Source organism: Dunckerocampus dactyliophorus, chromosome 1 (assembly GCF_027744805.1).
Source record: "Dunckerocampus dactyliophorus isolate RoL2022-P2 chromosome 1, RoL_Ddac_1.1, whole genome shotgun sequence".
Lineage (NCBI taxonomy): Eukaryota > Metazoa > Chordata > Actinopteri > Syngnathiformes > Syngnathidae > Dunckerocampus > Dunckerocampus dactyliophorus.
This window is the reverse complement of record NC_072819.1, coordinates 2,670,708-2,697,230: the sequence shown is the minus strand read 5'-3', so window position 1 is coordinate 2,697,230 and position 26,523 is coordinate 2,670,708. Positions and strand designations below refer to the sequence as shown.

At 45.1% G+C, this 26,523-nt stretch overlaps 1 protein-coding gene across 1 annotated transcript in view; it reads right to left on the bottom strand.

Annotated features, from left to right (window-relative positions):
* The window catches only part of LOC129193965 (protein unc-80 homolog), a 48,552-nt gene extending 23,411 nt beyond the window's left edge, over positions 1-25,141 (bottom strand). The window contains exons 1-27 of the mRNA XM_054798807.1: positions 24,653-25,141; positions 24,449-24,497; positions 24,011-24,167; positions 22,397-22,734; positions 22,209-22,332; positions 22,076-22,140; positions 21,706-21,851; positions 18,287-18,560; positions 18,080-18,214; positions 16,599-16,815; positions 16,391-16,531; positions 16,043-16,311; positions 14,069-14,377; positions 13,863-13,994; positions 13,580-13,727; positions 10,732-10,880; positions 9,189-9,352; positions 7,871-7,969; positions 7,514-7,722; positions 3,557-3,663; positions 2,811-2,904; positions 2,217-2,389; positions 1,928-2,140; positions 1,706-1,841; positions 1,417-1,550; positions 374-551; positions 87-296 (exon numbers count right to left, since the gene is read on the bottom strand). Of these exons, the coding sequence (XP_054654782.1) occupies positions 87-296; positions 374-551; positions 1,417-1,550; positions 1,706-1,841; positions 1,928-2,140; positions 2,217-2,389; positions 2,811-2,904; positions 3,557-3,663; positions 7,514-7,722; positions 7,871-7,969; positions 9,189-9,352; positions 10,732-10,880; positions 13,580-13,727; positions 13,863-13,994; positions 14,069-14,377; positions 16,043-16,311; positions 16,391-16,531; positions 16,599-16,815; positions 18,080-18,214; positions 18,287-18,560; positions 21,706-21,851; positions 22,076-22,140; positions 22,209-22,332; positions 22,397-22,734; positions 24,011-24,167; positions 24,449-24,497; positions 24,653-24,744 (4,462 nt within the window). The 5' untranslated portion in view covers positions 24,745-25,141. The remainder of the gene's footprint in view (positions 1-86; positions 297-373; positions 552-1,416; positions 1,551-1,705; positions 1,842-1,927; positions 2,141-2,216; positions 2,390-2,810; positions 2,905-3,556; positions 3,664-7,513; positions 7,723-7,870; positions 7,970-9,188; positions 9,353-10,731; positions 10,881-13,579; positions 13,728-13,862; positions 13,995-14,068; positions 14,378-16,042; positions 16,312-16,390; positions 16,532-16,598; positions 16,816-18,079; positions 18,215-18,286; positions 18,561-21,705; positions 21,852-22,075; positions 22,141-22,208; positions 22,333-22,396; positions 22,735-24,010; positions 24,168-24,448; positions 24,498-24,652) is intronic.
* Positions 25,142-26,523: the final 1,382 nt, after the last annotated feature.

The following is a 26,523-nucleotide window of genomic DNA, read 5'->3' as shown; positions in this document are numbered from 1 at the left end:
TATGTGATGTAGGCCTCTTTGAATGACCAGCAGCCGCCACTGCGTCAACAGGAAAACGATTTCACAATGCTTGGATCTTAACTTACCAATATCCGTGACAGTATCCCTGCTGTTTGTTTGCGAAAGGATCCCCTCTTCGTTTTCTGACTCGGAATCCTGTCGGGACATCTTGGTGCTCTTCAGGCTCCCCGCCCTCCGAATGGAAGACAAAGACCCGCCCTTTTTTACACGGAAACTGCGAGCGCCTTTGATCTGTAGCAACCGTGAGCCTCCAATACGAATCTTCCGAACAGGCACTGGAGAGAAGTCATGAGGGTGTCATTGAGCAAGCAAGAAAGACCTGATGGAGAAACCTGTTCCTACGACGGCTCACCAGTGCCCTCCGGGGTCTTCTTGTCATCACCCGTGGTGTCGGACTTCAGAGTGTGGCTGCTACTGTTCAGCGAGTCATGACCGTCCTCATCGTCCAGGATACCCGCAAAGCTGATCTTCCTCTCGTAGCGATGTCGACCGAGCTCGGGGTCCAGCCGCAGGCGGCAGCTGTCTAAATCCTACAGCAGAGACGATGTTTAGTACAAGCACAAAATGCTGCTTTTGCGTTCTGGTGAAACATAAAATTGTTGCAGCGCGTCTGGTGCCGCCTTTTAGAGCAATGAAAACGGTAATACCATCGAAGCAGTGACGTGCGGTGAGGCGTTCACTCCGTTTTTTAATGTTAACACAGGTTGCTCAATAAGACAACAAGAAAATAAGAGAAAAAGTTTTCAAATACAGCTGAACCTCGGTTAGCCATGCCCCGGTTAGCGTATTTTTTCGATTAATGTAAAAAAATTTATAACAAAATATTGTTTGCATACATTTCCCAGTTAGCGTACAATATAGCGCGCGTCTTGTCGTGTTATTAATACACTGCCTGAGAACAAATGTGTTCTTCATGTATTTTTTACCACATAACATCTTTGTTAGCAGACTTTTAGCTTTGCTAATACATGGAAACAGGAAGCGGCAGTCAGCTATGTCGCCAGTGTATGATGTCATCAACGGCTGACTTTGTAGACCTGGGCTTTGCGGCCACGAGTCTCAAAAATGCTAAACACAAAACACTGCATGTTAGATCACGTCAGGGTCACCAATGTGGCAGTTGAAAGGAACAGGCAGTGTTGGTCTCAAGCGCCAACAACAGAATGAATGTCAACACAGGAAACTTCTGTTTGGTGCCAGCCTGTGCGCACCCAAAACATAGTCCACAAACCACGCCCCCAACCCCACAGCCAAATGGGTAAGAGGTAACCCCAAAAGGTGGGTAGGAATGGAGAAGCTGAAACCTTTTCACAGAAGAAATGCACGAGACTGCAAGGTGAACCTAGCATAACCGCTTGATGAAAATCGGGCTAAACATCATATCCGTAAAAGTACCACAAGCGGCTCCGTGCGTGGTCGAGGCAAGCAAGGAAAGGTCTCTCTCAGAAAGGTGGTGATTTCCAACAGCAGCTGGCATGCGGCCATCTTCAGAGCAAACGGGCAGCCACATTTTGTTGGATTGACCGTGTCTTGGAGAGGAGAAAGAAAGAACGCAAGAAATCAGTGAATTCTACCATGAAATACACTACCTGTCAAAAGTTTGGAGACGCTTTCTCATACAATAACATGGTAAAGCATCTCCAAACTTATGACTGGTAGTGTATATTCTCAGCATCTGACTTACTGTCATCTAAGTAGTCCTCTTCTTCATCCTCCTTTCTCATCCTTCGTTTAGTCTCCTCATCGTAGATGTACCCAAGAATGTTGGCAGGACTCTCGCTGTCGCAGTGGCACAGTTCACTCAGCCGCGTGCCGATTGCCTAAGCCAAGAAACACATGGAGACGCGTTCACACACGCGCGCACACTCTCATCCACCTTGAACATCGAAAGAAAAATCGGACTCACATCTCCCCACTGGCAGAAGTGTTTCGCTGCATTCCACTGGAGCTTCTGATTCCTTTTGTTGCCCACGATCGGCGACCGCCCCCGGGACAGGCCTCTCTTGGTGATATTTACATGGTGGCCCTTCATCCACTCTGGCCAGTTGCCACGGTTACAGCGATGCACAAATCGGGCGCATTCGAGAAACAGGGAGGCTCGAGCAACGATGGGCGCCTCCTGGTAGGGACAGAGGATAAATTGAAGGCAGTGTAGGTGGACAAGGAGGATGCAGGACGGGACTGATGAGGATTACCAGGTCCAGAGCCGCGGCGAGGATGGACGCGTCAGGTATGGTCCCCGGCTCGCAGCAGTTTAGCAGGAACTGAAAGCGTTTCATGCCCTGTCGGATCGCACCCAAGTTCACCACGTTTTTGTTTTTCATTGCCTCTTGGCTGGCAGCGAGGCGCTCCTGGAAACCGTGGGGTCCTGGACAAACAGGAAAGTGATTTTAGCTCACTCAGCGCATGTGGAAAGTTGTGTTCTGTTTTGTCGTTGCCAAATGTCACCAAGTTTGTCAGTAGAAGAGGCAGAGAGAGCGCTGAAAGCAACAAGTATGAACCACACCACTGCAGAAAGATGGTGTAAAGGTACAAAGTCTCAACTCTCGTATGAAAGAATGGAGGGAGGGGGGCGGTTGACGGAGTTTGCCAACACGGCGCACATTTGCAACAGAAACCTCAAAGCAAGCCATTCCAAAGCAAAGATAAAAGCACACAGGCGGGAGCAGAGAGAGAGTGATAGGGCGCGGGTGGGCAAGGGGCAGCCGAGGGGTTTGGGGGAGGTCTACCATCTTTCTCTTCTGTGTGGTGAAGCTTGGATGGATTCCTCCTGCCAGACCTCCATTTACCGAGCCGCTTGAAGAAATTCTCTTCCTCATCCCTGCCGTACTCCGGCCCCGCGGCGCCTCCTTCCGACAGCTTGACGGCGCTGGTGAACTTCACCTGTTCATGCGTGGCCAAACACAATAGAGTCAAACCTCGGGTTTCCTATCAGACATTTTGGCTAAAAGTTTGTCTCGGTTTCCGCACAATATTACACGCGACAAATTGCATAAATGCGAGTGACTGGTAATGAACCTGCCATGGGGCCAAGGAAAGTTGCGAGTGGCAGCAATTTGATAAAGAAGGCGAGAAACACTGCTGAAGTCCGCATCAACAACAAGTTGCAGCACATCCACTCCTCATTTATAACTACTTCACTTTGTTTTCCACATGTAAAACTACAATTATTCCAGATAAAATGGATTTCTGTTCATGTTTCTGGGTGTTTGTCTTTATTGGATTGACATTGTTTTCCAAGAGAAAAATTGCCTCTGCTGTTGCTGTTTTTAATTTTAAAATGACTAAATGACGTTATTCGCGTAAAATCACAATTAAGCAAATTATTCCTGATTTTTCCATTTTTTCTGTTTTATTATTTTTTTTTTTTAGTTTTCCTGTTAAATTCGATTTTCAGAATGTGCCGTGGGCCAATAAACAAAAGAAAACAGCCGCGGGGCCCTGGCCGCATTTTAAACACCCGTGGTATAAGTCCAAAATGTGCTACATCGGCGTCAAACGACGACAGCGAGTGCGTCATGGCAACTCTGCTGACCTTTGAACTCTGTCGTATGAAGGAGAGTCGATCCACTGAGCTGATGTCCAACAGGTCCTCCACGCCGTCGGTAAGTCCGGAGAGAGAGGAACGTTTGAGCCAATTGCCTGGAGACAGCAGGAGTGATGCAGCAGATGTTTACAGATGCAGCACGCGGCCGTGAATGAAGCGCCCACACTGAGTGGTGACACACTCGGGTGAACGGGAAGCATTCGTACAATCGGGGAAAAAACAATACCACATATCATCACAACAGTTTTGAATGAGTCGGAATGCTTTATATTTGTATTTTAGTTAATTTTGCCATTTTTATGCATGAAACTGCTTCATTTGGGCAAAAAACGCGTAGTATTTGCTTGAATATACAGTACATACTTTTTGAAGTGGCGAGGGCGACTGTACACGTTTGAAAGGCAGCGTTCAGTTGTGTTGTCATTGACTAATATTTCAATTTGTTTGATGATCTGAAACATTTAAGTGTGACAAAACATGCAAAAAAATAAGAAATCAGGAGGGGGGCAAACACTTTTTCACACCACTGTAAATGTATTTTGTGGTAAACGATACGCAACTACAATAACCACATCACATTTTATGTAAAGGGACATCAATTTTGGGAATATGGGCCATTATTTCATTTGAAAAAAATAATATACATTTACAAACACCACAGTTTTTCCATGTTTAACACGAGCGGCACTTTGTCCCATTTTGTCTGACGGCCCTTGAATGCGGCATGTAACTTTGTCCCACACTGTATAAATAGACTAACTAAACTGTATTTTTACGAGGGCTGTCAAAGTTAACGCGTTAATGACACGTTAACGGAAGTTTCATTTAACGGCACTATCATTTTTGACACGCGATTGCCATGCGCACGTCCTGCTTGACCCTCTTCCCACACCGTAGTTTGAGGAAGTAGCTGTGACAACGGAGCCACTGGCGGGAATAAATACAGAGCAGATTATTGATGGGTTTGGGCACAGGGAAGAGTATTCTGATAAATTTACCTTCAAAGCCCTGGCAGATGGCTCTCGCAACAACATCTACTGTCGCTGTGATTTGAATTGTCACGTCGACTGCAGGTATTTCTTTATTTAAATCATGTAGTCGTGTCTTGGCATACGAGTGTACCAACTAACAAGTGTTTTTTGTTTTTTTTTAGATGCCAGCCGTCTCTCGACTAACGGCAGGCATAGCTGAGGACAGCCGTTTGGGGCTTATATCGATGTCACTGTAGCTGAAGAGCTAGCAGAGTGCTAGCATTAGCACTGCTGACTAGCTAGTCACCAAGAAAGATAACCAGTAAAACAAACGTACTTTATCGCGATCTAATTTATCTCATTTATTATATATTGTCTAAAACATCAAATTAAGGGTCAAATTAAAAGCATGAAATGAACACAGAGCCACCATCCACAAGTACGAGCCTGGATTTTCAGTTGTATTGTTTTTCAGGGAGGTTGTGTCCCGAACAAATATGCACATCAGCACTCAGTAAGGTCAGCAAATCGCATTCCCACAAAGTATCAGCAATTGGGACCAAATAGGAGGGTCAAACAGGACGTGCGCACGTTAATCGCGTGTAAAAAAAAAAAAAAAAGGAAAAAGGAAACCTCCATTAACGCGTTAACTTTGAACTATGGCTAACTACTTTTTTACATTCTCCTGCACATATAAAGCTTTTAATTTGGCAACAGTTTCAACACAATTTAAGAAGGATGGTCCACTGTGGATTTGAACAAATGTTTGACATTTGCGTCTTAAAAATGGGAGTCGTCTTGATTTATGTAGCTTCTCTTTTTTGGGAAAAAATTTTAAAAAAATCACAAAAAAGCCAAATAAAAAGGTGCTTTACTTGTCCGAGAGGATGAATTTAATCAAATGTATGTTACTTTAAGTTATGTTAACTTCAAATGAATGTAAGTAAGATCACTTGAATGAGCAGTTTGGCTTTACTGAATGCAGTCAAACCTCGTAATGTTCTCTAAAATTTTGCCTCAATTTTCGTATACCGTCTCGATTTTTGTACAATATCAATTCAATCCATTTGCCCTGTGCTGTATCGTTCTATGAAATCGGTTGCCCAAACAGAGCGCAAAATGCGTTGCTGGCTCACCGTCTGTGCAGTTTTTATTGAATGTGCCTGTTAAATAACCCGCCACGGGGCACAAAAAAGTTGCTAGTGCCAGCATTTTGATAAAGAAGGCGAGCGACGCTATTGAAGTCAATCTCGCCAGGACGTACGGGAAGTCCACATCACCGATAAGTTTCACCCATTTGTCATTTGTAATTATTTTGCATGTTTTGTGCATACAAAACTCGAATTATTATCTATAAAATGTAGTTTTTGTTAATATTTTGGGGTGTCATTGGATCCATTGGATTTATATTATTTCCTTGCCAACTTTTCGGTTTTCATCTGACCTGTTGGAACGGATCAATGACAAAAACCGAGGTATCAGTGAGAGTCCTTATTTGCTCTATTACCTGTATATGTGCCCGTCATCCATCTACACCTGTCTTGTACAAGTTGCATAACACAGCTTGAAGGGGAACGCAACACAGACACAAACAACATGAAAAGGACAACATGGATCCACGTGCACATACGTAGGACAGAGAGGGTGATTGGAAGGCGAGTGGTCCTGCGGCATGCTGAGGTGCAAAAGAGGAAGACATACAGAAGGATGCCATGTTAGAGTGATATGACACAGTGATGCATGGACGTGGAGAGGCATTTTCCATCTGAGCTGAAATGTGATGATTTGGGAGATTTAGGACGGTCAGATACATGTGAAAAATTCCTTGAAAAGCTGAAGATTTCACTGGATCTTCCATAGGCCTGTCACGATAATCGATAAATCAATTAACCGCACCGGCCTCTCTCCGTCTACCGAACAGGCTGGATGACAAGAGGGATCACTCTGTGCATCGGTCTCAAAACCCGGGCACACTGGTTCTATAGTAGAATGAACAGAGTGAGTGAACCCTTGCCAGTCATTAAGTCTTTTTGTCCCAGTGGGGGGAGGCGGGGCGAGTGCACAGGCAGAGTGCTGCACGTGAGAGTCGTGAGGAGTAACAAGCAAGCAAAGGGGAAACGGCGATGAATACTTTCTTTGTGCTTGCGGTGTATAAAACACCATCCGACGTCAATTTCAGCCCGTTGGCACGTCGTCGTCTTGTGACGTGAAAAGGTTTGTGACAAAGACAAGGAAATTGATAATACAAAACGGTGGAACGTACGTTTCGGCTTTCAAAGTATAACTCGTCATTGTCACCGAACGCAGTTTGCTGCAACCAAAACATGCACTTTGACTGACGTTACACCTCATTAAAGGTAAACATGTAAACTTCAGAGTATTTCCGGGTTATTTCTCCGTTTTTTGGTAAATATTCAGACAATAAAGTGACTGTTTGGATTGATTGTGATGTTTATTTAAGTCCATTTTATTTTCATTGGGGTTTTTTGTTTAATTTATGATGTTGTTCGTTTGACATTCCAATTGCCATGTTAAATACTAGGGAATTGAATTTAATCCGGTATTTGAAGAGCAAACACTCAATGGAGTGGTGAGTTTTCGAGGCTCATGATGTGTTCAGTCAAACAGACACTGGACACTCGCCCGTATGTGCGTGACAGTCAGAAGTCTAAAGCAAATAACCTGAAAAATAATGAAATTAATCGGATTAGATGACGATCCTTCGTCAGCGGTGGAAGCCACCGCGTTCGCCGACTGCTCTCTCACTTGGAGCCCACCTGCGTGCTGCCTGGAAGTCCTGCTAGTGCTCCACCAACGAACTCAAAGTCTCCTTAAAGAAGGCGTCTCAAAATAATATCAACAATAATGTCGTTGATCAGCAATATTTTGTAGGACATTTATCGTCCAGCAAAATGTATGATCGTGACAGGCCTAGTCTCTCACATGACTAAGATCGCTGGATTCCTGCACCTACCTATGGGCAGTTTAAGTTTCTTGCGAAGTGAAATACGTCGGGATCTTGATCGGGAACGGCGGTCCGTGGTGGTCCCGGAGTGGGCGGTGGTGCACTCTGAGGTGTCCTGTTCAGACTGGCTGCTGGTGTCACTGGCAGCACTCTGCGACTTGAACATCTTCCTCCAAAAGTCTTTCCTGCCCAGCAGAGCTCCTGGGATCTGCTCCTCGCTGGGGGGACACAGATGGCACAGAGGGCATAGTTCACATTTAAAAAGCTCATGTCCAACGCTTTTGTTTGATTTTGAGCAGCGGGACGGCAGCCGGCTTGACACGGATGGGGCAGTAAAGATGGAAATGTGGTGGGGTGAACACTCACTGTTCGGGGGTCTGGGGGGGTCTGCTAGAGATGTAGCTGCGACACTCATCTGCAGCACTGGACACCTGACCCTTCTCCCCGGACACACCCGCCTCTGACCTGCACGCACACAGCCCAACACACACAGACAGAGCGCTCAGGGCACCTGACTCAATAAACCCCGCCCACACATCTAAAGGCCTGATCTGCTAAGAGCCCACATAACGAGCGCCAATTCGTGTGAGCAAACTAAAAAACAATTGCAGGTGATCTACCATGATTGCAGGTGCAAAAGTGGTGCAGTGTTCAAATGAGGATTTTGTGTCTGCTACCGGCTGTCGCCACGGGTACTTTGAGGTTTGAAGCCATGGAGTCGGAGGTCTTGGTGGGCGATGCAAAAAACCACACTGGTGAACTCCAGCGTAAAGATTCATTTATACCTTTTTATAAACCCGAACGCCTGATCCCAACACCGTATGTAAACGTCTTTTATGTTTTTTTGCAAGAGAGGCAAAAAGAGGAGATGACGCAACTCTCCACTAATGCATAGATCCAATCCAATCCAATCCAATCCATAAAAACGGCCACAAGTTGGCAGAAGTGCATTTGATAAGAGCTCGGCAGGCGTCATGTAGATGGAAAATCACACACGACAGGAAGGAGGAAGTGAGAGAGCGTGGAGGAGAGTAGCGTGCAGAAGGTTATGCATTGTAGGGACATGTTAACGCGTGCACACACATAGTTCAGCTCCAAATGCGGAAACAGTAAAAAGTTCATGGTGTTTTTGTGTTGTTTATGTTGCTATAATTGTTTGTTTGGTAAGTTTCAGGAAAATATTAGTTCCTGACTAAAAAAGGGAGAAAAACAGATTTTTGCAAGCATAACTTTCACTTTGACACAAATATTTTTGCTTTTGTGACAGCTCAAATATCCAAACAACTATGCCAACATATACAACACAAAAAGGGGTTGTTTTACATCAAAATAACAATTTACTTACAAATATAACACCATGAAGTATTTACAGTTTTCACATTTGGAACTGAACCATGTGTGTGCATGTGCCTGCACGCGTGTGCATATGCATGCGTTAAAATTTCCCTCCAGTGCGTAACCTTCTGCACGCTGCCACGTTACATCGCTGCGTGTCGCTAATTGCTTATCAACATCAGTGGATAGCAGTACCGTACGAGTGCCTGTGACCCAAAAACGAATGAAACAGCACAGACAACAAAACAAGCGGTGATGAGATGCTGGCGAGTGGATGTGCTGTATGTGATATTGTTAATAAATCTACATATCTACAATAAAAAAAAAGAAAAACACTTGCGCCCACTACCTTCTTGGAGCTTGCAGTTTGGTCTCATCCTTCTCCTCAGGTTTCTTGGTGGCTGTGACCTTCTCTGCACTGTCCAGGAGCGCGCTCAGAGCCACTCGGCGGAAAACATTCCCGTGCGCCTCCTTGATGAACTGCACCAGCTGGCGGATGTCGCAGTACAGACCCTGTGAAGGAAGGTGACAAGCAAGCATTGTGAGTGACGTCACTGTGATAACACACAACACATCTCCGCATCATGCGCGTACGCAAACAAATGTGTCGGTCCCACGGCTGCAGCTTGCAGGTGGGAGGCTCGTGTTGTGAAAAGTGTGTCATCTTCCGCCAACGTCCACCAGTCGTGTGAGCCTGAAGGCTTGCAGCGTGACTGTACACTTCAATCAGCCTGGCAGCTGGTTGTCAGGGTGTCAGATTGAGTGGATGATTTTGAAGCGTCATGTGACATGTCAGCTCCCTGTAACTGGAAAACGCGAGCCTCGCTGTGTGAATGACGAGCGAAGCTGTTGACAGAAATGATTTAGGAGCTGGATAAATTTATTGTGTGTTTATATTAATTTCATTAATGCATTAATTGACCAATATTAAAGTTAAAACTAGTTCAATATAGTGTTTTTTTGGTTAAATAAAAAAAAAAAAAAGTATTTGTGATTATTAAATGTTTAAATGTATTTAATTGTAATGTATTTATTATCCATTGTATTTAATGTAGTTAAAAAATAAAATAAGGAAATTAAACTTAATATTGTGATTTATTTCAAATTTTATTAATTTATTTAAATTATATTTAATTATTCAATATTTAAATGTATTTCATTCGTATTTGAGTATGGTTTATTTAATACTGTAATTAATTAAATTAAATTTAATATGTAATTAATTTATATTTTGTTTATTCAATATTTAAATGACGTACTTTATTACAAATTTTATTTATTTAATATAGTAATGTATCTAATTTAATTTAACATTTAATTAATTAATTAATATTTATTTATAGGCTCCAGCTACCTGTGACCCAAATGAGGACAAGCAGTGTAGAAGTAGAACATGATTGGATGGATATTTATTTATTTTTAAGAACTTTTAAAAAAAAATTTAAATAGACCTTTTCCCCCCCCCCCGCAAAAAACACATCTCGCCTTCAAAAAGTCAGTAATAATTTATAAATATTGTCAAAAGAGGGCACGAGTTTTACGTGTTTCTGTCTTTATGCTTGCCTGATGATACTTTTTCATGAAACATTGAGATTTCACACACTGTCCTTGAACGCACCATAGTTTGTGCAGCGAGATGCAAAAGTTTGTTTGGCTACTGAAGCACTCGCTTCCACAGGCAATCCGGCTGCAAAACTCGCAGTGAGGTGAGCCCAAGTTCATACTGTATATGATCGTAAGTCATGACCGCAATGACAACAGGCAACGACCAGGCTAGCAGGCAGAACGGACGCCCCCATAACGTTCTCACAGCTTCATCATGCTTTGCAATGACGCTGTCCAACATGAGCCTTGCATTTTAGGCGGATGAGGTGACGATTTCAAGCACCCACCAGGTTCTCAGGGCTGTGAAGCTCATGCGTGGTGGAGGCGCAGCGGGTGATCAGCGACTTGAACATGCAGCCCACCACCACCGCCTCCATGTTCTGTGCCACTGACTTATTGTCCCCCGTGGTGAAATTGTTCCCGAAGCCCGCCTTGTCTGGAAGCAACAGGCAGGCGTCAGACACCACAGCTCACACTTTAGTCAGCAGAATATTCCATAAAACCAGTTAGCCCGTACGACAAATTGGGGGAAAAGGGTGCAAATAAAATGGGTTTGTTCAGCATATGGAGGGGGGGGGGAGAGCAAACTGAAAAGGGTTCAGGGTAGGGAATAAGGAATACATGCAAGTGACTAAGGCCTGCACATTGAAGCACACTGAGGTTATGACTCTCTTGACCTGTGAAATATAGATTACAAAATTTGGAGTTGCAGGCGAGATTTGTCACTTTAGGACAAAGCGAGAGGGGCAGCAATGGAAGCAGTGCCAAAGGAAGGTTCTGATCAGGTGGGTACGTTTATCACATCTCTAATATCATTACTCTATTGATTATACATCATGGGTATCTACCGATGTTTCGTTTTTTCACCCTCCTGGACCTCTCACCTGCACTGCCGTACTCTGCAAGAGAAAAGAGGCGGGGCACAGGTTGATTGACATCAGGCCAGCACAGACATGTACGTCGTGTCAGGAAAAGGACGTGGCACCCCCCACCTCCACCGGGAGGTGAACCAGACACACACATTGGCAAAATAAACACACACACGCACCAATATTTAAAAAAAATACAAAAGGTGCCGTTCAGAATCAAAACACTCATCAGTTCGGCCACTTGCCAATTTTGTCATCGTGGAGCCAAAAAAACCCTCAAATTTCAAAGCAAAATGGAATTGGCGTGTACTGTACTGCAGTAATGCTGCTGATTGGACAGCGATGTCATGGGCAAAGCTTTGGATTGGCAAGTGTACGGAATGGATGAGTCAGGAAGGGAGGAAGGAAGGATTCAGCGTGTGGAGGAGGAAGTGAGGGTGGGTGTGCGGAAGGACCACGACAGAGAGGGACAAGCAGCGGTGCGAGGAGACAGAGATATAACAGAGATAGCGCTGGAATGGAGAACAATTCAGCTTTGTCAACCGCATGTTTCAGATTCCTCAGTAATTAAGTCTTCATCGATCCCCACAACAACAAAAAACAAATAGCATAAAAGTCCCTACAAACAAATCTCTGTAGCGATTTTGATGGTCTGGTGCAGAGATTCTCAACTGGTGGGTCGTGGACCCGTTTTCAGCAGGTTGCAGGTCTTTGCCTGGGCCAAACAAATACAAAAATAATCTTGCGCTTTTGTTGCGAAGGGGATTTTTTAATGCAGCGGGGTGTCATCTATGAGTACTGCAGTGGCCCAGAAGTGCAAAACATGCTCACAAAAAGCAAAACAAATGACAATTACGCCACCCGGAAGGGGATTGTACCCCTGTTATAACCTCATTAAAATATCTGATGGACTCCTGTAGTAGAGTGTTCCCTCGCACTCGCTGTTTCGCGGGTGCTTTTTAAAATTTTTTTACAGCGTATGAACGTCCATTGTCTTCTGCGTTCTGACCGTTGTCAATCAATCTCCTTCGTGCCGAACTGCCGTGTTTTCTGTTGTCTGATCGCTAGCAAACAGCTTGTAGAGACTCTGAACTCTGTATGCTTGCACGTTTTTCTCCCCACCCTAACACAAAATGTCGATGAAACATCCTGCACCCAAAAGGCAGAGGAAGATGCTAACCATCGCACATCGACGATTACGGATAAATGAATCTTCAGTTGGAGGAGGATGCAGCAGCAACATGTTTTAACAAGGATACAAAAACCGTTCAGCGGAACGGCGCCAGGACGAAGAGGCACGGTCAGAGGAGTGAAATACGCATGAGTCACTTAATAATTTCTAAAAATTCAAACAAAATTTTAACTTTGAGAGTGTTTAAACGAGAGAAATGTGACAACAGGAATATGTATAAAGTATGTATAAAGTATAAAATATGTATAAAGTGAATGCTGAGGGGTTTTACAGCCTTAAAACATTTATAATCATTGGAAACAAATACTACTACTTCGCAGATTTCACTTATCGCATGCTATTTTGGGAACCTCAACCCCACGATAAACCAGGGAACACTGTGCATCTGTTCCTTCCATCTGGTAAGTACCATTTGACAACTCCAACAACCGGTCACGTGCAACAAAATGGCATCAAGCAGCTTAAGTGTGTGCCACAAAACGGGCAAGACATGATGCCAGTGTCCTCCATTAACACCGCCCACAACTCCAAATGTTACCGCTTCCTGTCTGATTCGTGTGATACAAGCCCCTTCCGGGTGGTGTAATTGTAATTTCTTTTACTTTTTGTTAAAGTGTTTTGCACTTTAACGGCGAAACGTCTTCTAAGACAACCTGAACCATCCAGTTGCGAGCGAGTGAATGCCCTGACAATTATCTATAATTATTTTGGAAACGTTGCAGCATTTGTCTTATTTTGCACAAACAGTGTTTATTTGTGAGATGCGACCAGCGGCATCACAGTAAAAGAAGCATCATGTGTTCATTACGTGACATTAGTTTGAGGGAAGAGCTGCTGCCTATATCGGTATCAGTAATGAAGTGCTGGACAATATCGGTGTATCGAATATCGGTATAAAAGCCAGTATCGAGCATCTCTAGTCAATACCCCTTTTAGAACTCACCTTGACTTCAAGGACCATCCAATTTCACCGATTGAAAGAAAACTGTGGCGCAAACTGACTGAGTGACAGGATGTTTTCCACCTGTTTTCCACCTGCAGTCTGGCTGCCTCGCACACATGCCACATACTCACTGTCGGTGATGGGCTCCATACAGAAGCCCAGTAGAGCGTGAAGAAAGTCCACAATATTATTCAGGGAGTCTTTGTTGACGTAGTCGCGCATCGTCTGGCGAAACTGCAGCTTGTCCAGCTTGTAGAGGCTGGTCAGGCAGTTTTGGGCCTGACAGGAGAGAGTTATCAAATATTTACTTGGGGAAATAATGCAGAAGCACATCTGGGAGACTTTCATCATGGTGAATAATTCATAGATTTTGCAGGATTGTGAGGAAAAGCACGCACAAAGGAGCCATCTGACCTGCATCCTGAGACGATCTCCTGATAGGCCGCGGTGTCCCTCGCCACATCCGTACGCGCAGCCCAGAGACTTGACTATCTTGATGAGCATGGTGAGGGCCAGCCGGTGGGTGCTGAGGCAGGAGCTCTCTTCCTGTTTATCGCAAAGGAAGCAAACATCACCAGCGTGTTCAGAAACATGAGCGGTTGTAGTGTCCTACTGCTAACCTTTTTATCATTGTCCTTGTTATTCTTCACGTCATCCTTGCTCCCTTGCCCGCTTCCTCCACCGCTGCCTCCTCCTCCTCCTCCACCGCCACCGCCGCCATCTCCCCCGCCTCCTCCTCCGAGGCCCTGTCCCACGGTGTCCTTGACTCGCGTCTCCTCGTTCTCCTTGTTGTCAGGCTTGGACAGCTTTTTGCCCATCCCAGGCACCATGCCCAGCTGCAGCAGGCAGTCGATGATGTTGAGCGCCACGTCGCAGATTCTGGAGCTGATGTCGTGGCTGAGGACAGCGTAGAGGGCGCGCAGCACAGCCTGACACGCAAGGAGAAACTTAGCTGGGTCAGCAACAAACTTGGCAAACTTCAGACAGGGCTGCACACGGGTCTTCTTGAGCAGGGGGACCTCAATTCATTACAGCAAAGTGTGTTACTTTTTTGATAACTGTGCTCCCAACTTTCATAGAGGAAGAAGAGTCTGAGTACACGAATGCAGACAAGCCCATCACCACGGCTGAGGTATCTGAGGTACTCAAAAGACTTCTCAGTGGCAAGCTACGGGATGGATGAGTTGCGCCTTCCCACCCTCACCTATGGAGCTTTGGATGGTGACTGAAGCAACAAGATTGCGGATACAAGCGGCTGCACTCACCCTAAGACGTAGGGTGAGGAGCTCAGTCGTCCGGGAGGGTCTCAGAGTAGGTCTCGTCAGTAGCCAGTTGAGGTGGCTCGGGCATCTAGTCCGGATGCCTCCTGACCCCTCCCTGGTGAGGTGTTCGGGGCATGCCCAGCCGCGAGGAGGTCCCAGGGCAGACCTAGGACACGCTGGAGGGATCATGTCTCACAGCTGGCCTGTGAACACCTTGGTGTCCTCCCGGTGGAACTGGAAGAGTTGGCCAGAGACCGGGAAGTCTGGACCTCCGTACTGAGACAGCTGCCTCCACGACCCGGACAAGCCGAAGAAACTGGATGGTTAGATGGATGTGATCCCAACCAGCTCCTTCTTCCCTTGTAATTCTGGGCTGTTCCGTCACCTTTCTTGGAATGATCCTAACCACAAATCATGAAATGTTGGAGTCCAAGACCGAGGGTGATTGACTGTTATCCCGTATTTCTTCCATTTCTAAATTACGGCACCAATGGTGGTCTCTTGCTGATGGTCTTGTAGCCCATTCCAGTCTTGTGCAGGTCTACAATTTTGTCCCCAAGTTCCTTTGGCAGCTCTTTGGTTTTTCCCATGGTGGTGAGAAGAGGTTTGAATGAATAAAGTTAAGATTAGGAATACTTTCTTGACTAATCGCTTCATAGGAACATAAATGGTCTGTGGGATCAGATCGCTTGCTGGTTGGTAGGGGATCAATTACTTATTTCCCTCAAATAAGCCCGCCTGAAGTTTGCCAGTCAAAACCAGAAAGACTCAGAGAAGGCTTGGGAGAATGTGATGTGGTCAGATGAGACCAAAATTGAGCTCTTTGGCATCAATTTGACTCAATGTGTTTGGTGGAGAAATGAAGGAACGCTGAATAGGCCAATAACACCATCCCTACTGTCAAGTATGGAGGTGGAAACATTCTGCTTTGGAGATGTTTCTCAAGCCAAAATCCCTCCTGCCATGTGTGCAACAACGGGGACCAACTGCAAGAAACGTCTGACATCTGTGCTTGCCAACAAGCACTAAGCCACTCTCTCTGTTACAGTAAATCTACTGTTAGGAATGGAATATTTTCCATTCTGTTTTAGACAAGTACGGCAACATGCTTGATACCACAGAGACGTAACACACTCAGAAGACCTTTCACTTGGAACAAATGCACTAAGCACTAAAAGTATGTGTAATTCATGCTTATGTCCGTCTTGTCCGATATGCAAGGCTGCAATATTCATGTATCGGAAGTGAAAAAGTTGTATCGGGACGCCGCTGTTCCTAGACCAACCTGTAGTTGTGCAAACATTGAATTCCCCACTTTAGAAAGTCACTCACTGTGAGGTCCAACATGCCATTCTTCAGCACGAAGTTATTGGTGCCCTCAATGTTCTCGCCTTCCTCCTGGCAGGAGTAGTTGATACAGGAGTCGGTCAGGCTGCGAGGAAGGTTGGCACAGGCCAGTGGCTCCACGGGCATCTCAGGGACCACCACGGGGTTGCAAAGCCTCTTCATATGCTCGGTGAAGAAGTCGGCGTAGCCTACGTTAAAAGACGCCACGGTTGTGTTGAACGCCGCCATGGTGATGGTGGAGATCTGGGATCGAACTTTAGGTAGGAGGAGATAATATAGTCAATACGTAGCCTTCTAATGCTCCGTTCAGTGCTCGAAGGATGCCTTTTTTACCCTCTTTGACGGTGTTGTCGCTGTGGCTGTTGGAGTGGTCGGGCATGTCTCTGAGCAACGAGTGGTGGGAATGCGAGTGCTTGGCGCTCAGACTGTCGGCATCTGCGGCTGTGTCTGTGCTTCCCCGACGCGTGAATTTACCTGTGACGGATGAATATTCAGGATATTCCTGTGTTCTGTTCACTTCATAAGGAAAAGGACAGCCTACCCATGATTGTGGCCTGCCACCCCCCACGGTCCAGAGCACGCCGATCATCGCCCAGGCCGGAGAAGCTCCCAAAGGAGAAGGCGCTGCGGGTGGGAGAGACATCCAAGTGGTCCTCATGGAGCAGGAAGGGGACGCCCATACGACGCTGGCGTTTCTTGCCTGTGTGATGGAAGGGGATGGATCCCTTTCTCTCCCGATCCTCACGCCGGTTCTTAAACTGAAAGAGAGGAGCGTGTATGGCTGTCCGTGACAGGAAGTTAGGAGATACCCCGACCTTCTTGTCCTCCCGTCGTACTTTAGAAACCAACGCCCTTTGACGAATGTTTAGAACAGGGGTGTCCAAAATGCGAGCTGCGGGCCGCAGCTGCAGTCTAAAAATATAATTTAACAAGAACACAAAACAAAAAAACGACAAAATGGAAAAATCAGCAATCATATTACAAGAATAAATAAATCTACAGAGAAAAAGTGGTAATTGTCCGAGAATAACATCGTTATTATGAGGAAATTATTAGATTAGGAGAAAAATAACTTAGAGATGACAAAATATTATGAGAAAAATAAATTGGTAGCATAAAGTTGCAATGTTACAAAAAACAACAAAAAAAGTTATTCTTTTAATAGTCGTAATACTATGAGAAACAACAAAACAATAAATAAAGTTGTCATTTATGGAAAATTAGGTTGCCAAAAAGGTTACATTATTACAAGAATAAAGCTAAAATATTATGGGAATAAAGTCATCGTTACAAAAAAAAATTGAATTAGAAAATAAGTTAAAGTAAAAAAAAACAAACAAAAAACAACAACAGCAGAAATGGAAAAAGAGTTGTAATTTTATGAGAATAAAGTCAAAATATGAAGACAAAAAAGTCGAATTCTAACGAGAAAACAGTCGCAATTTTACAAGAATAAACTCGTAATATTATCAGGAAAAATAATGTTATTTTAGCAGCATAGAGTTTAAATATTAAAGAAAAAATGGCATTTTTTATCATAATCATAATGATAATCATAATCAAAATTTAGTCATAATGTTAACGAGAAACAAACTAAATAAAGTTGAAATTTTTGTTGAAAAAGTTATAATATTATGGGAATAAAGTCATAACATTGCAAGAAGAACATTTACAAAGATTAAGAAGAAAGTTGAAATATTGGAAAATTTAAAAAAGAAAATGTGAAAAAAAAGAGCAAAGACCAAAGTTCATACTAATAACAGGCTTTTCCCCCAATTATCACAAAGCTCAGATGCAGTTTTTTCTTGAAATATATACAACTTCCTCACATATCTTTACAAAATATCAAAGTGGCAAAGTTGCATCCTTTCAGCTTTCACTAGGTGGTCCCCGCTGGAAAGCCTATGGACACCCCTGGTTTACCCCCAATCGCTCGACTGCAGTTTGCATTTGATTTATCTCCTTGCATGCATCTCTCATCATTCTCAATGAGCTTCTTCTCTTGTCTAAGACCAAACCGACCTTCTTGAAGATGTTCATGCCAAGATCAGACGAAAGATCAGGCACCGCTTGGCGACGAAGGTTGGTCAGGGAAACCTTTGTGAATGTCTCAGTGCTCAGAGATTTGCCCTCCTCATTGCATTTCAGACTCATGTCCTGGAAAACGCAAGCACATTCAGTTATGCGCACAAAACGGGGGAATAATCCGCCCGTTCTTGAGACTGTCACCTGGGTTTTATGGGTGTTGACCAGTGAGGGGGTGGCGGCCACCATAGAGCTGCTGCGCGGACGCGGCAGAGGAGCAACCAGCGGTTCCGGAGCTCGTTCCGGCCTCTCCTCCAGAATCTGTCTCAGGCGTTGGAGGTAGTACATCAAGGCCCAGTGCACCCCCTCCTCTGTCCAGTGAGGCTGCAGAAGGCAACGCAGCACGGCAACATCAAAGTAGGTGGCATAGCGGGCACGCTGAGACAGGGATGCTGGCACACCGGTAGGAGCAGACGTCCTGCAGGCAAATGGCAGTCAAGAATGAATGGTTAGTCTTCCAGCACCTCTCAGACAACAAACACAACAATATTGCCATGTATGGAACAAATTTACTGGATTGACAGAATTTCCTATGGGAAAAAAGTGCCTTTGGTTTCGTAGGTTTCAGTTTTCATCAAGTCTTTTGGAGTGGTGACTGTAAAAAAAAAAAAAACAACCCACATCCACTCATTCATCATATTAACCCATGATTTCCAGGCCTATCATGATTTTATGACGTCATACGACAGAATGGAACAAAAATCAGATGCACATCCTATACAACGAGGAGCGTTTGCACAAAATTCAGCCATCAGCAGTTGGAGCTTCAGTCTACGTGAGTCCACTATTAATAAGTCGGGATGAAGGTCAGCAGTCGGCGAGCTGCAGCGCGTATCGAGCGCCGCTCGCTGAGGGGAGACATATTGATAGCACATGAGTGAGAGATGGAGGAAGGCATTTAATCTTGGCGGCTGCAGCGAGCGAGTCTGCGAGAAAGGGTCGATATCTACATGAATCACTTTGGGCGCGTACAGCAGAGGGACGCTGTGTCATGTTTCACCGGATAGCCAGCAGCTGTCTGCTGCTGTTGGGCCAGCTCGTTACTGAGAAAGGGTGACGACAGCCAGACCCCCTTGAGATGCTGGCAGCCCTCGACTCGGCAAAGGAAGAATGAAGCGGCGGACAGCGTTGCCGTGGAAACTGCTTCGGTATCGGCAGGCCTGCAAGATAAGCGGTGCTGTGGGATGACTAAGCTAAGTAATCACAGGAGCTGAAATGATTGTATTGGGCTATGGATTATTACGGATGACTTATTGTGTGAAAAAGTGTTCGTGATGTCTTATTTTTTTGCACGTTTGTCACACTTAAATGTTTCAGATCATCAAACAAAAAAATGCAGTTTTTAAATGAAACTTTTTATTATTAAGGGAGAAAAAAAATCTAAACCTACATGGCCCTGTGTGAAAAAGTGATTCCCCCCCCCCCCCATAAAAACATAACTTAAATGAGATCAATTGAGATCTATCAGTGTGGAAAAGGTTGTAAAGCCATTTCTAAACCACAGTGAGAGCCATTATCCGCAGCAACGACTCATCCAAGAGGTCACAAAAGACCCCACAACAACATACAACTAGCCTCAGTTAAGGTCAGTGTTCATGACTCCACCATAAGAAAGACACTGGGCAAAAACGGCCTGCATGGCAGAGTTCCAAGACCAAGATCCCCAAGACCTTTGGGAAAATACTCTGTGGTCTGACGAGACAAAAGTTGAACTTTTTCAAGGGTGTGTGTCCCATTACATGTGGTGTAAAAGTAAAAAGAACATCATAGCAACAGTAAAATATGGTGGTGGTAGTGTGATGGTCTGGGGCTGTTTTGTTGCTTCAGGACGTGGAAGACTTGCTGTGATAAATGGAAGCATGAATTGTGCTGAAGGAGAATGTCCGGCCATCTGTTGGTGACCTCAAGCTGAAAGCAACTTGGGTTCTGCAGCAGGACAATGATCCAAAACACACCAGCAAGTCCACCTCTGAATGGATGAAGACTTTGGAGTGGTCTAGTCCAAGTCCTGACCTGAATCCTATTGAGATGCTGTGGCATGACCTTAAAAAGGAAAAGCCTCCAATGTGGCTGAATGACAACAATTGTGTAAAATTCCTCCCCAGCGCTGGAAGAGACTCATTGCAAGTTATCACAAACGCTTGATTGCAGTTGTTGCTGCTAAGGGGGGCCAACCACTTATTAGCTTTAGGGGGCCATCACTTTTTCCACACAGGACCATGTAGCTTTGAATGCTTTTGCTCCCCTAATAAAAAGTTTCATTTAAAAAGTGCATTTTGTGTTGAGTTGTGTTGTCATTGACTAATATTTACATTTGTTTGATGATCTGGAACATTTAAGTGTGACAAACACTTTTTCCACTCAGTAAAACAAACACTTTTCTTTGAACTGAACAAAGTAAAGCAACTGTATTGGGGTCTGAAAGCCAGTCAGTATCTGGCGTGACACCATTTGCCTCAAATACCGTCCACGTCGATCCAGAGCATCCCAGACATGCTCCATGGCTGACATGTCTGATGAGCATGCTGGCCGTGCAAGAACTGCCATGTTTTCAGCTTCCAGGACTTGAGTACCACCAACATGGGGCCGTGCATTATCATTTTAGATTTTTATACATTTCTAATATTATTTGTAAAAATGTATTCATTGTATATATTTATTTCTATATTTCACATATATTGCTGTTTTTACATGTTTTATTTTCTAAAAAGGCTAAAAAAAAAAAACATGATGCATACTTAAAGCAAGTATCAATATTTTAGCTTTTTCTCATTACATTATTCCTTTTGCTCATTTTTTTGGTTGACTTTTTGTTCTACAATGTGCCCCAGGCCAATATCAAACAGAATACGGGCCACCGGGCCGCACTTTGGACACCCCTGCTTTTATAACTCTTTGTCTTCGCTGGACGCCAAAATGCATCAAAATGCGTACAAGCGTCTTCACGGGTCAAAATGCATGCGGCGTACACGTGTGATAAGAGCACTGACATACAATACGAATGTAAATAACACAAGCAGACCCTCCTTTGCGTATGATTTTTGATGAACGTGATGTCAGAAGTCATGAGCTGCCACGAAAAGCCGCCTAATCTGTGCCAAAGACACACAGACTGACCCCAAACGTCTGGCGAGGAATCCTGCACATTCCCAGACTTGCTGCGGGCAGACCAAACCGAGCCAGGACGGCAACACTGCCAGCGCGTTACTTCAGCGTAATTACCCCGGTTGCATGTACAAATACTGGGAGGGGAGCGTTACTCGGAGTGACAACATTGCCGAGTCTTCCATGCGGCCCAGTGGGTCGAGCCGAGTGCTCCGCAGACGCGGCCACGGGGCTAAATGTTCAGCCATCAGTGAGATGATGGCACCGGCTTTGGGGTCAGCGCGGGCCACTGCCGCCCCCGGAGGAATCATTCATCATGACAGCACTTGACGGCAATAATAAGGAACATGCAGTCGGGTTTTGCCGCTTGGATTAACAGCACATTGAAGCATGAAACAAGGTGGTGTGTCACGTCACGGACAGATGCTGAGTGTGAGCTTTGATGGAGACACACTGACTTTTTCTTGGACGGGCCTTTGACCGGCGGGGGTTGCTGGGAAGGTCCGCCTTTCTCTACCGAGTTACCACGGCGACAGCTGTGCTCTCCCGCGGCCGAGGAGGAGGAGGAGTCGGACTGGCCGGCCTCACAAACCACCTGAAAGCCCTGCGGAAGGCAACAGGAAGGCTGATATGGACAGACCGGCAGTTGTGGATGAATAAAGACTGGAGCTCTCTGCTGCAACCCCGGCTAACCACATTAATGCTCCCGGATGCCGGGCGTTAATGAATATCAGCATCCAGTCGGGAGGGAGAGAAGCCTCTGAGTCCCGCCTGAACACATTTAATCAACGAGGGAATGATGCAACAGATTCAGTCGACCTCACTCACCATGGGACCAGGGTTTCCGGTCCCACAGGGGCTGCACTGGTTGATCACTGGGGAGTTCCTCTTTGCTGGGGACCAAAGAAACCCGATTAACAAACACAGTCACTCTTTCCTGTCCAAGGCCGTGACTGCTCACCCGTTATGATGTTCCGGACTGGTTTGATGAGGGCAGTGAAGGCGGGGATGTCAGGCTGGCGGTGCTCCCACATGGGTTGCCAGATAATCAGACCGCTGGCCAGGCGGAAAGTCAAGTCTGATTCCTGCACAAATCGTTTCATTTTTAGCTGTGGTGTTGTTGAGGTTAAATCTGTTGCGCAGAGAGACCTTGATGCGGTGAATGAGGGGAGCAAAAAGGAACACAAACAGCTCCACGGTGGCCATGCTCTTGTAGAACAGCTTGGTGCGAGCGTGTTCATCCTCCTCCAGCAGGGACCCGCTGTGCTGCGGGCCGGAGCCCCCTAAGCCGGACCCGGCGCAGGAGCCGGGCGCACCTGGAGAAGAGCCCTGGTTTCCCACGGGCTGAAGGAAGGCGGCGCCGCCGCCGGCCGACCAGCCGTGGCCCAAGCTGGGCTCGTGGTTGCACTCTTGGGCGGCATCCAGCAGCATCCAGTGCAGCGTGTGCAGCAGCTTGGTCTCGGCCACGCCCAGTTTGTCCTGATGACCTGAAAGACAACAGCTAATCAATAGCTCATCTCAAAGGAGGGGCACTTTTGGTTGTGGAGGAAGGAATAATCGCATTAAATGTCCTCTGTTGGGATGGTAAATCAAACACAGACACTTTAAAAAATACTTTAAATACTTAAAAAAATAAAAATAAAAAATGTCCTACTGTTTGATTTTTAAAATATATACTACATATTTTTAGATTTGGCACTACCTTTTCTTTCTGAAGGATTTGGCAGTACCTTGTTTTGTTTTAGATTTGGTGCTCCCTATTTGCCCTCGGTCATAGCCACCAGTACATATGGACCACCACAGATACATTTGGCACTATTTAAAGAAAAAAGATTTGCCGCTACCTTTTTAAGATTTCGCACTACCTTTTCTTCTTTAAAGATTTGGTGCTAACTTTTTGTTTTGCCGCTACCTTATCGCCACAAACATATTTGGATGACCACAGATACAGTTGGTGGTACGTTTTTATATTCAAAAATATACATATATTGGTGCAACTTTCTTCTACTTTTGTTTTTTTTTTTTAAAGAAAATTGGCACTCTTGGCATTCTTTTTTTTTTTTTTTTAATTTGTGTTACCTTTTTTGTGTTTCAGATTTGGTGCTACCTATTCGCCATCGCTTATAGACACAAATACATTTGGACCACCACAGAAACATTCGCTGCTACTTAAAAAAAAAAAAAATCAGCGTTACATTTTTCTTCTTTCAAGATTTGGTGCAACCATTTTTTGTTAGATTTGGTGCTACCTATCTGCCCTGACTCATAGCCACAAATACATATGGACCACCACAGATACATTTGGTGCTACCATTTTTTGTTAGATTTGGTGTTACCGTTTTCCCTCGCTCAGAGCCACAAATACATTTGGACCTTCACATATACAGTACATTCTTAAACAAAGATTTGGCAGTAGCTTTTTTATTTTTAAAAGATTTGGCATTTAAAAAAAATATTTGGTGCTACCGTTTTTTGGTTATTATAATGAGATGAGATTATAATGGGGCTGTCTGTGTGTAGTTTGTCGTTTCAACTCCACACAGTAGGTGGCATCGCAACACTGCTTCTTAACACACGGCATACGCGCCTGGTCTGCCAGAGAATAAGAAGACGGAGCAGGACGGAATTCAGTGTTGCCGTCTTTGCGAAAAAATCTATTTTTTTTTAATCATACCGCATCTGTTCCTCAAGCTAGTGAGCTAGTAGATGCACAACAACACGTACGTCATCATGAATGTTTTCTTAATCGCCGTGCGTTCTTACCCAGTTTGTTCCTGTTGGACAGCAAAATCGAGGTGCAGTGGAGAACGTGCGGCAAGGCGGCCTGGACCAGCTCCCAGCGAGAGATGCTCTGGATGGCTTCCGACAGGGCCGGTGACAAGCCGTGGAGCTTATTCTCCACCAGCACCCGCTCAAAGGACTGGAGAGGCAGCCAGAAGAAGCAGATAGGACACATGAGACAGCAACTAAAGCTTCTTTCTTTGACTTGACGTCTGCCATCAGGCCTGTGGGAGAACAGTGGCAGCTCTGTGTAGATCCAAGGGGATCTGGCCAGGCGTCATTATGGATATGAGTTCTGCTCCTGGGTAATAGGAGGAAGCAAGCTGGCAAAACTAATTTGCTAAATGTAAAATGAAGAGTGCACTTGATCAAAACAGATTATCTGCCCATTGGTCATACAGCAATATTTAAACGACTTACCACGCACGATGCTTCATACTGCTTTCCCAGCTTGGGGCGCAAAAATGCACTGAAAATAGACACAAACATGATGAGATGATGGCAAGCCAAAGTCCATCGACGCGGCTGTGACATCGCCATCGTTGTCGATGGAAAACATGTTGAATTCTATCCAGACGTCAAACCGCTGCAATTTCACACCACGAACACCTGTTATCAGCTAACCTGGTCTGCCGCCACAGGAAGGTCTGGATGGGGAACGGTATTCCTTTCCCGCACTCGGGCTCGTTGTCATCCAAGCTCTTCCTCTTCACCATGTTGGCCGGACCTCCCTGCTCGCCCGCCCGTGTGCGACCACCGGTTGGCGGCGGCGGATGTTGGCTCAGGTGAGCGGCGAGCTTCTCTCACGACATGATTGGATTCGTCCTGCGTAAAATGGCTGCAAGTGTCGGCGGCGCTGTGGCGGGAGGGAGGGGGGCGGAGGAGGAGGAGGAGGGAGACATGGGGAGGAGGAGGAGAAGCCAGCGGTGTGATTTCAGCACCGCCCAGCGCCGAACAGCGACGGCGGAAGACTCGCCTGAAGGCGCAGTGTGTGCGGCTGCGCCAGATGTCGACCTTGGCTTTGGCGCAGTCGAAGCGTCACGTCGAACACGCGGTGACGCTCAACCGAACGTTCGCACTTCAACAGGTTGTCAAACAGCACAGGTGGGCTGGAAGAGGGGGCGTGGACGCTAAAGGGCGGGCGGATTGATCCGACCATCGACTAGTATTGATACCAAGGCTTGTAGCTGTATCTGTGTCGGATGGAAACCATGGGGTGGGGAGGATCGGTCCAAATATCGATGGTATCGATACCAAAGCCAGTATCAGCATCGGCTGTAGACTAAGGGGGATTGATACAACTATCGATACCACGGGTCGTGTAAGTATCGGTTGGATGCCACGTGAGGTGGGCGGATCATCTAACCAGCTAACAGTATCGATACCAAGGGTATTATCAGTATCGGGTGGATGCCACTTGGGATGAACGGATCATCCAAATATCGACATTATCGATACCAAGGGCAGGATCTGTGTCGGATTTTCACCACTTGGGGTGATGGATCAATCTAACAATTGATAATATTGATACGACAGGTAGTGTCAGTATCGGATGCATGCTACTTGGGGAGGGCGGATCATCTGATAGTATCGATACGTAGGGTATTGTCAGTATTGGGTGGATGCCACTTGGGATGAACGGATCGCTCCAACTATTGATAGTATCGATACCAAGGGCAACATCAGTCTCGGATGTAGACCACTTGGGGGGTGGATCGCTCCAACTATCGATAGTATGGACAGTAAGGGTAGGATCCGTGTCGGATGTTGACCACTTGGGGTGGGCGGATCGAGCTAACTATTAATAATATCGATACTAAGGGTAGTATCAGTTTCAGTGGATACCACTTGGGATGAACGGATCGCTCCAACTATTGATAAAATCACTAGCAAGGGTAATATCAGGTTCGGATGTTGACCACATGAGGTGATCGGATCGATTTAACTATTGATAATATCGATACCACGGGATGTCAGTAGCAGATGGATACCAATTGGGGTGGGTGTATCATCTAACTATCTGACAGTATTGATACCAAGGGTATTATCAGTATCGTGTGAATTTATAACGTTCTTGAAAATGTACGTCTTTTCTCGTAAATGTACAACTTGTTTTGTCATAACACTTTTTTCGTAAATTTCAGAATTTTTTTTCTCATAAATTTACGATTTTATTCTTGTTAATTTACGACTTTATTCTTGTAAATGGTCGACTTTGTTCTCGTAAATGTACATTTTTTTTCTCATAAATTTACGTCTATCATAAATGTACTTTTTTTCCTTGTAAATTTATTTCTTCATTCTCGTAATTTACAACTTTTTTCTCATAAATGTACGACTTTTTTTTGTAAGTGTACAATTTTTTTCTTGTAAATTTACGACTTTATTTGTAATAAATTTGCAACTTCTTGTAAATTTACGCTTTTATTCTCATAAATGTATGCCTTTTTTGCTCATTTTTGCTCATAAATGTGAATTCATTCTTGTAAATGTTT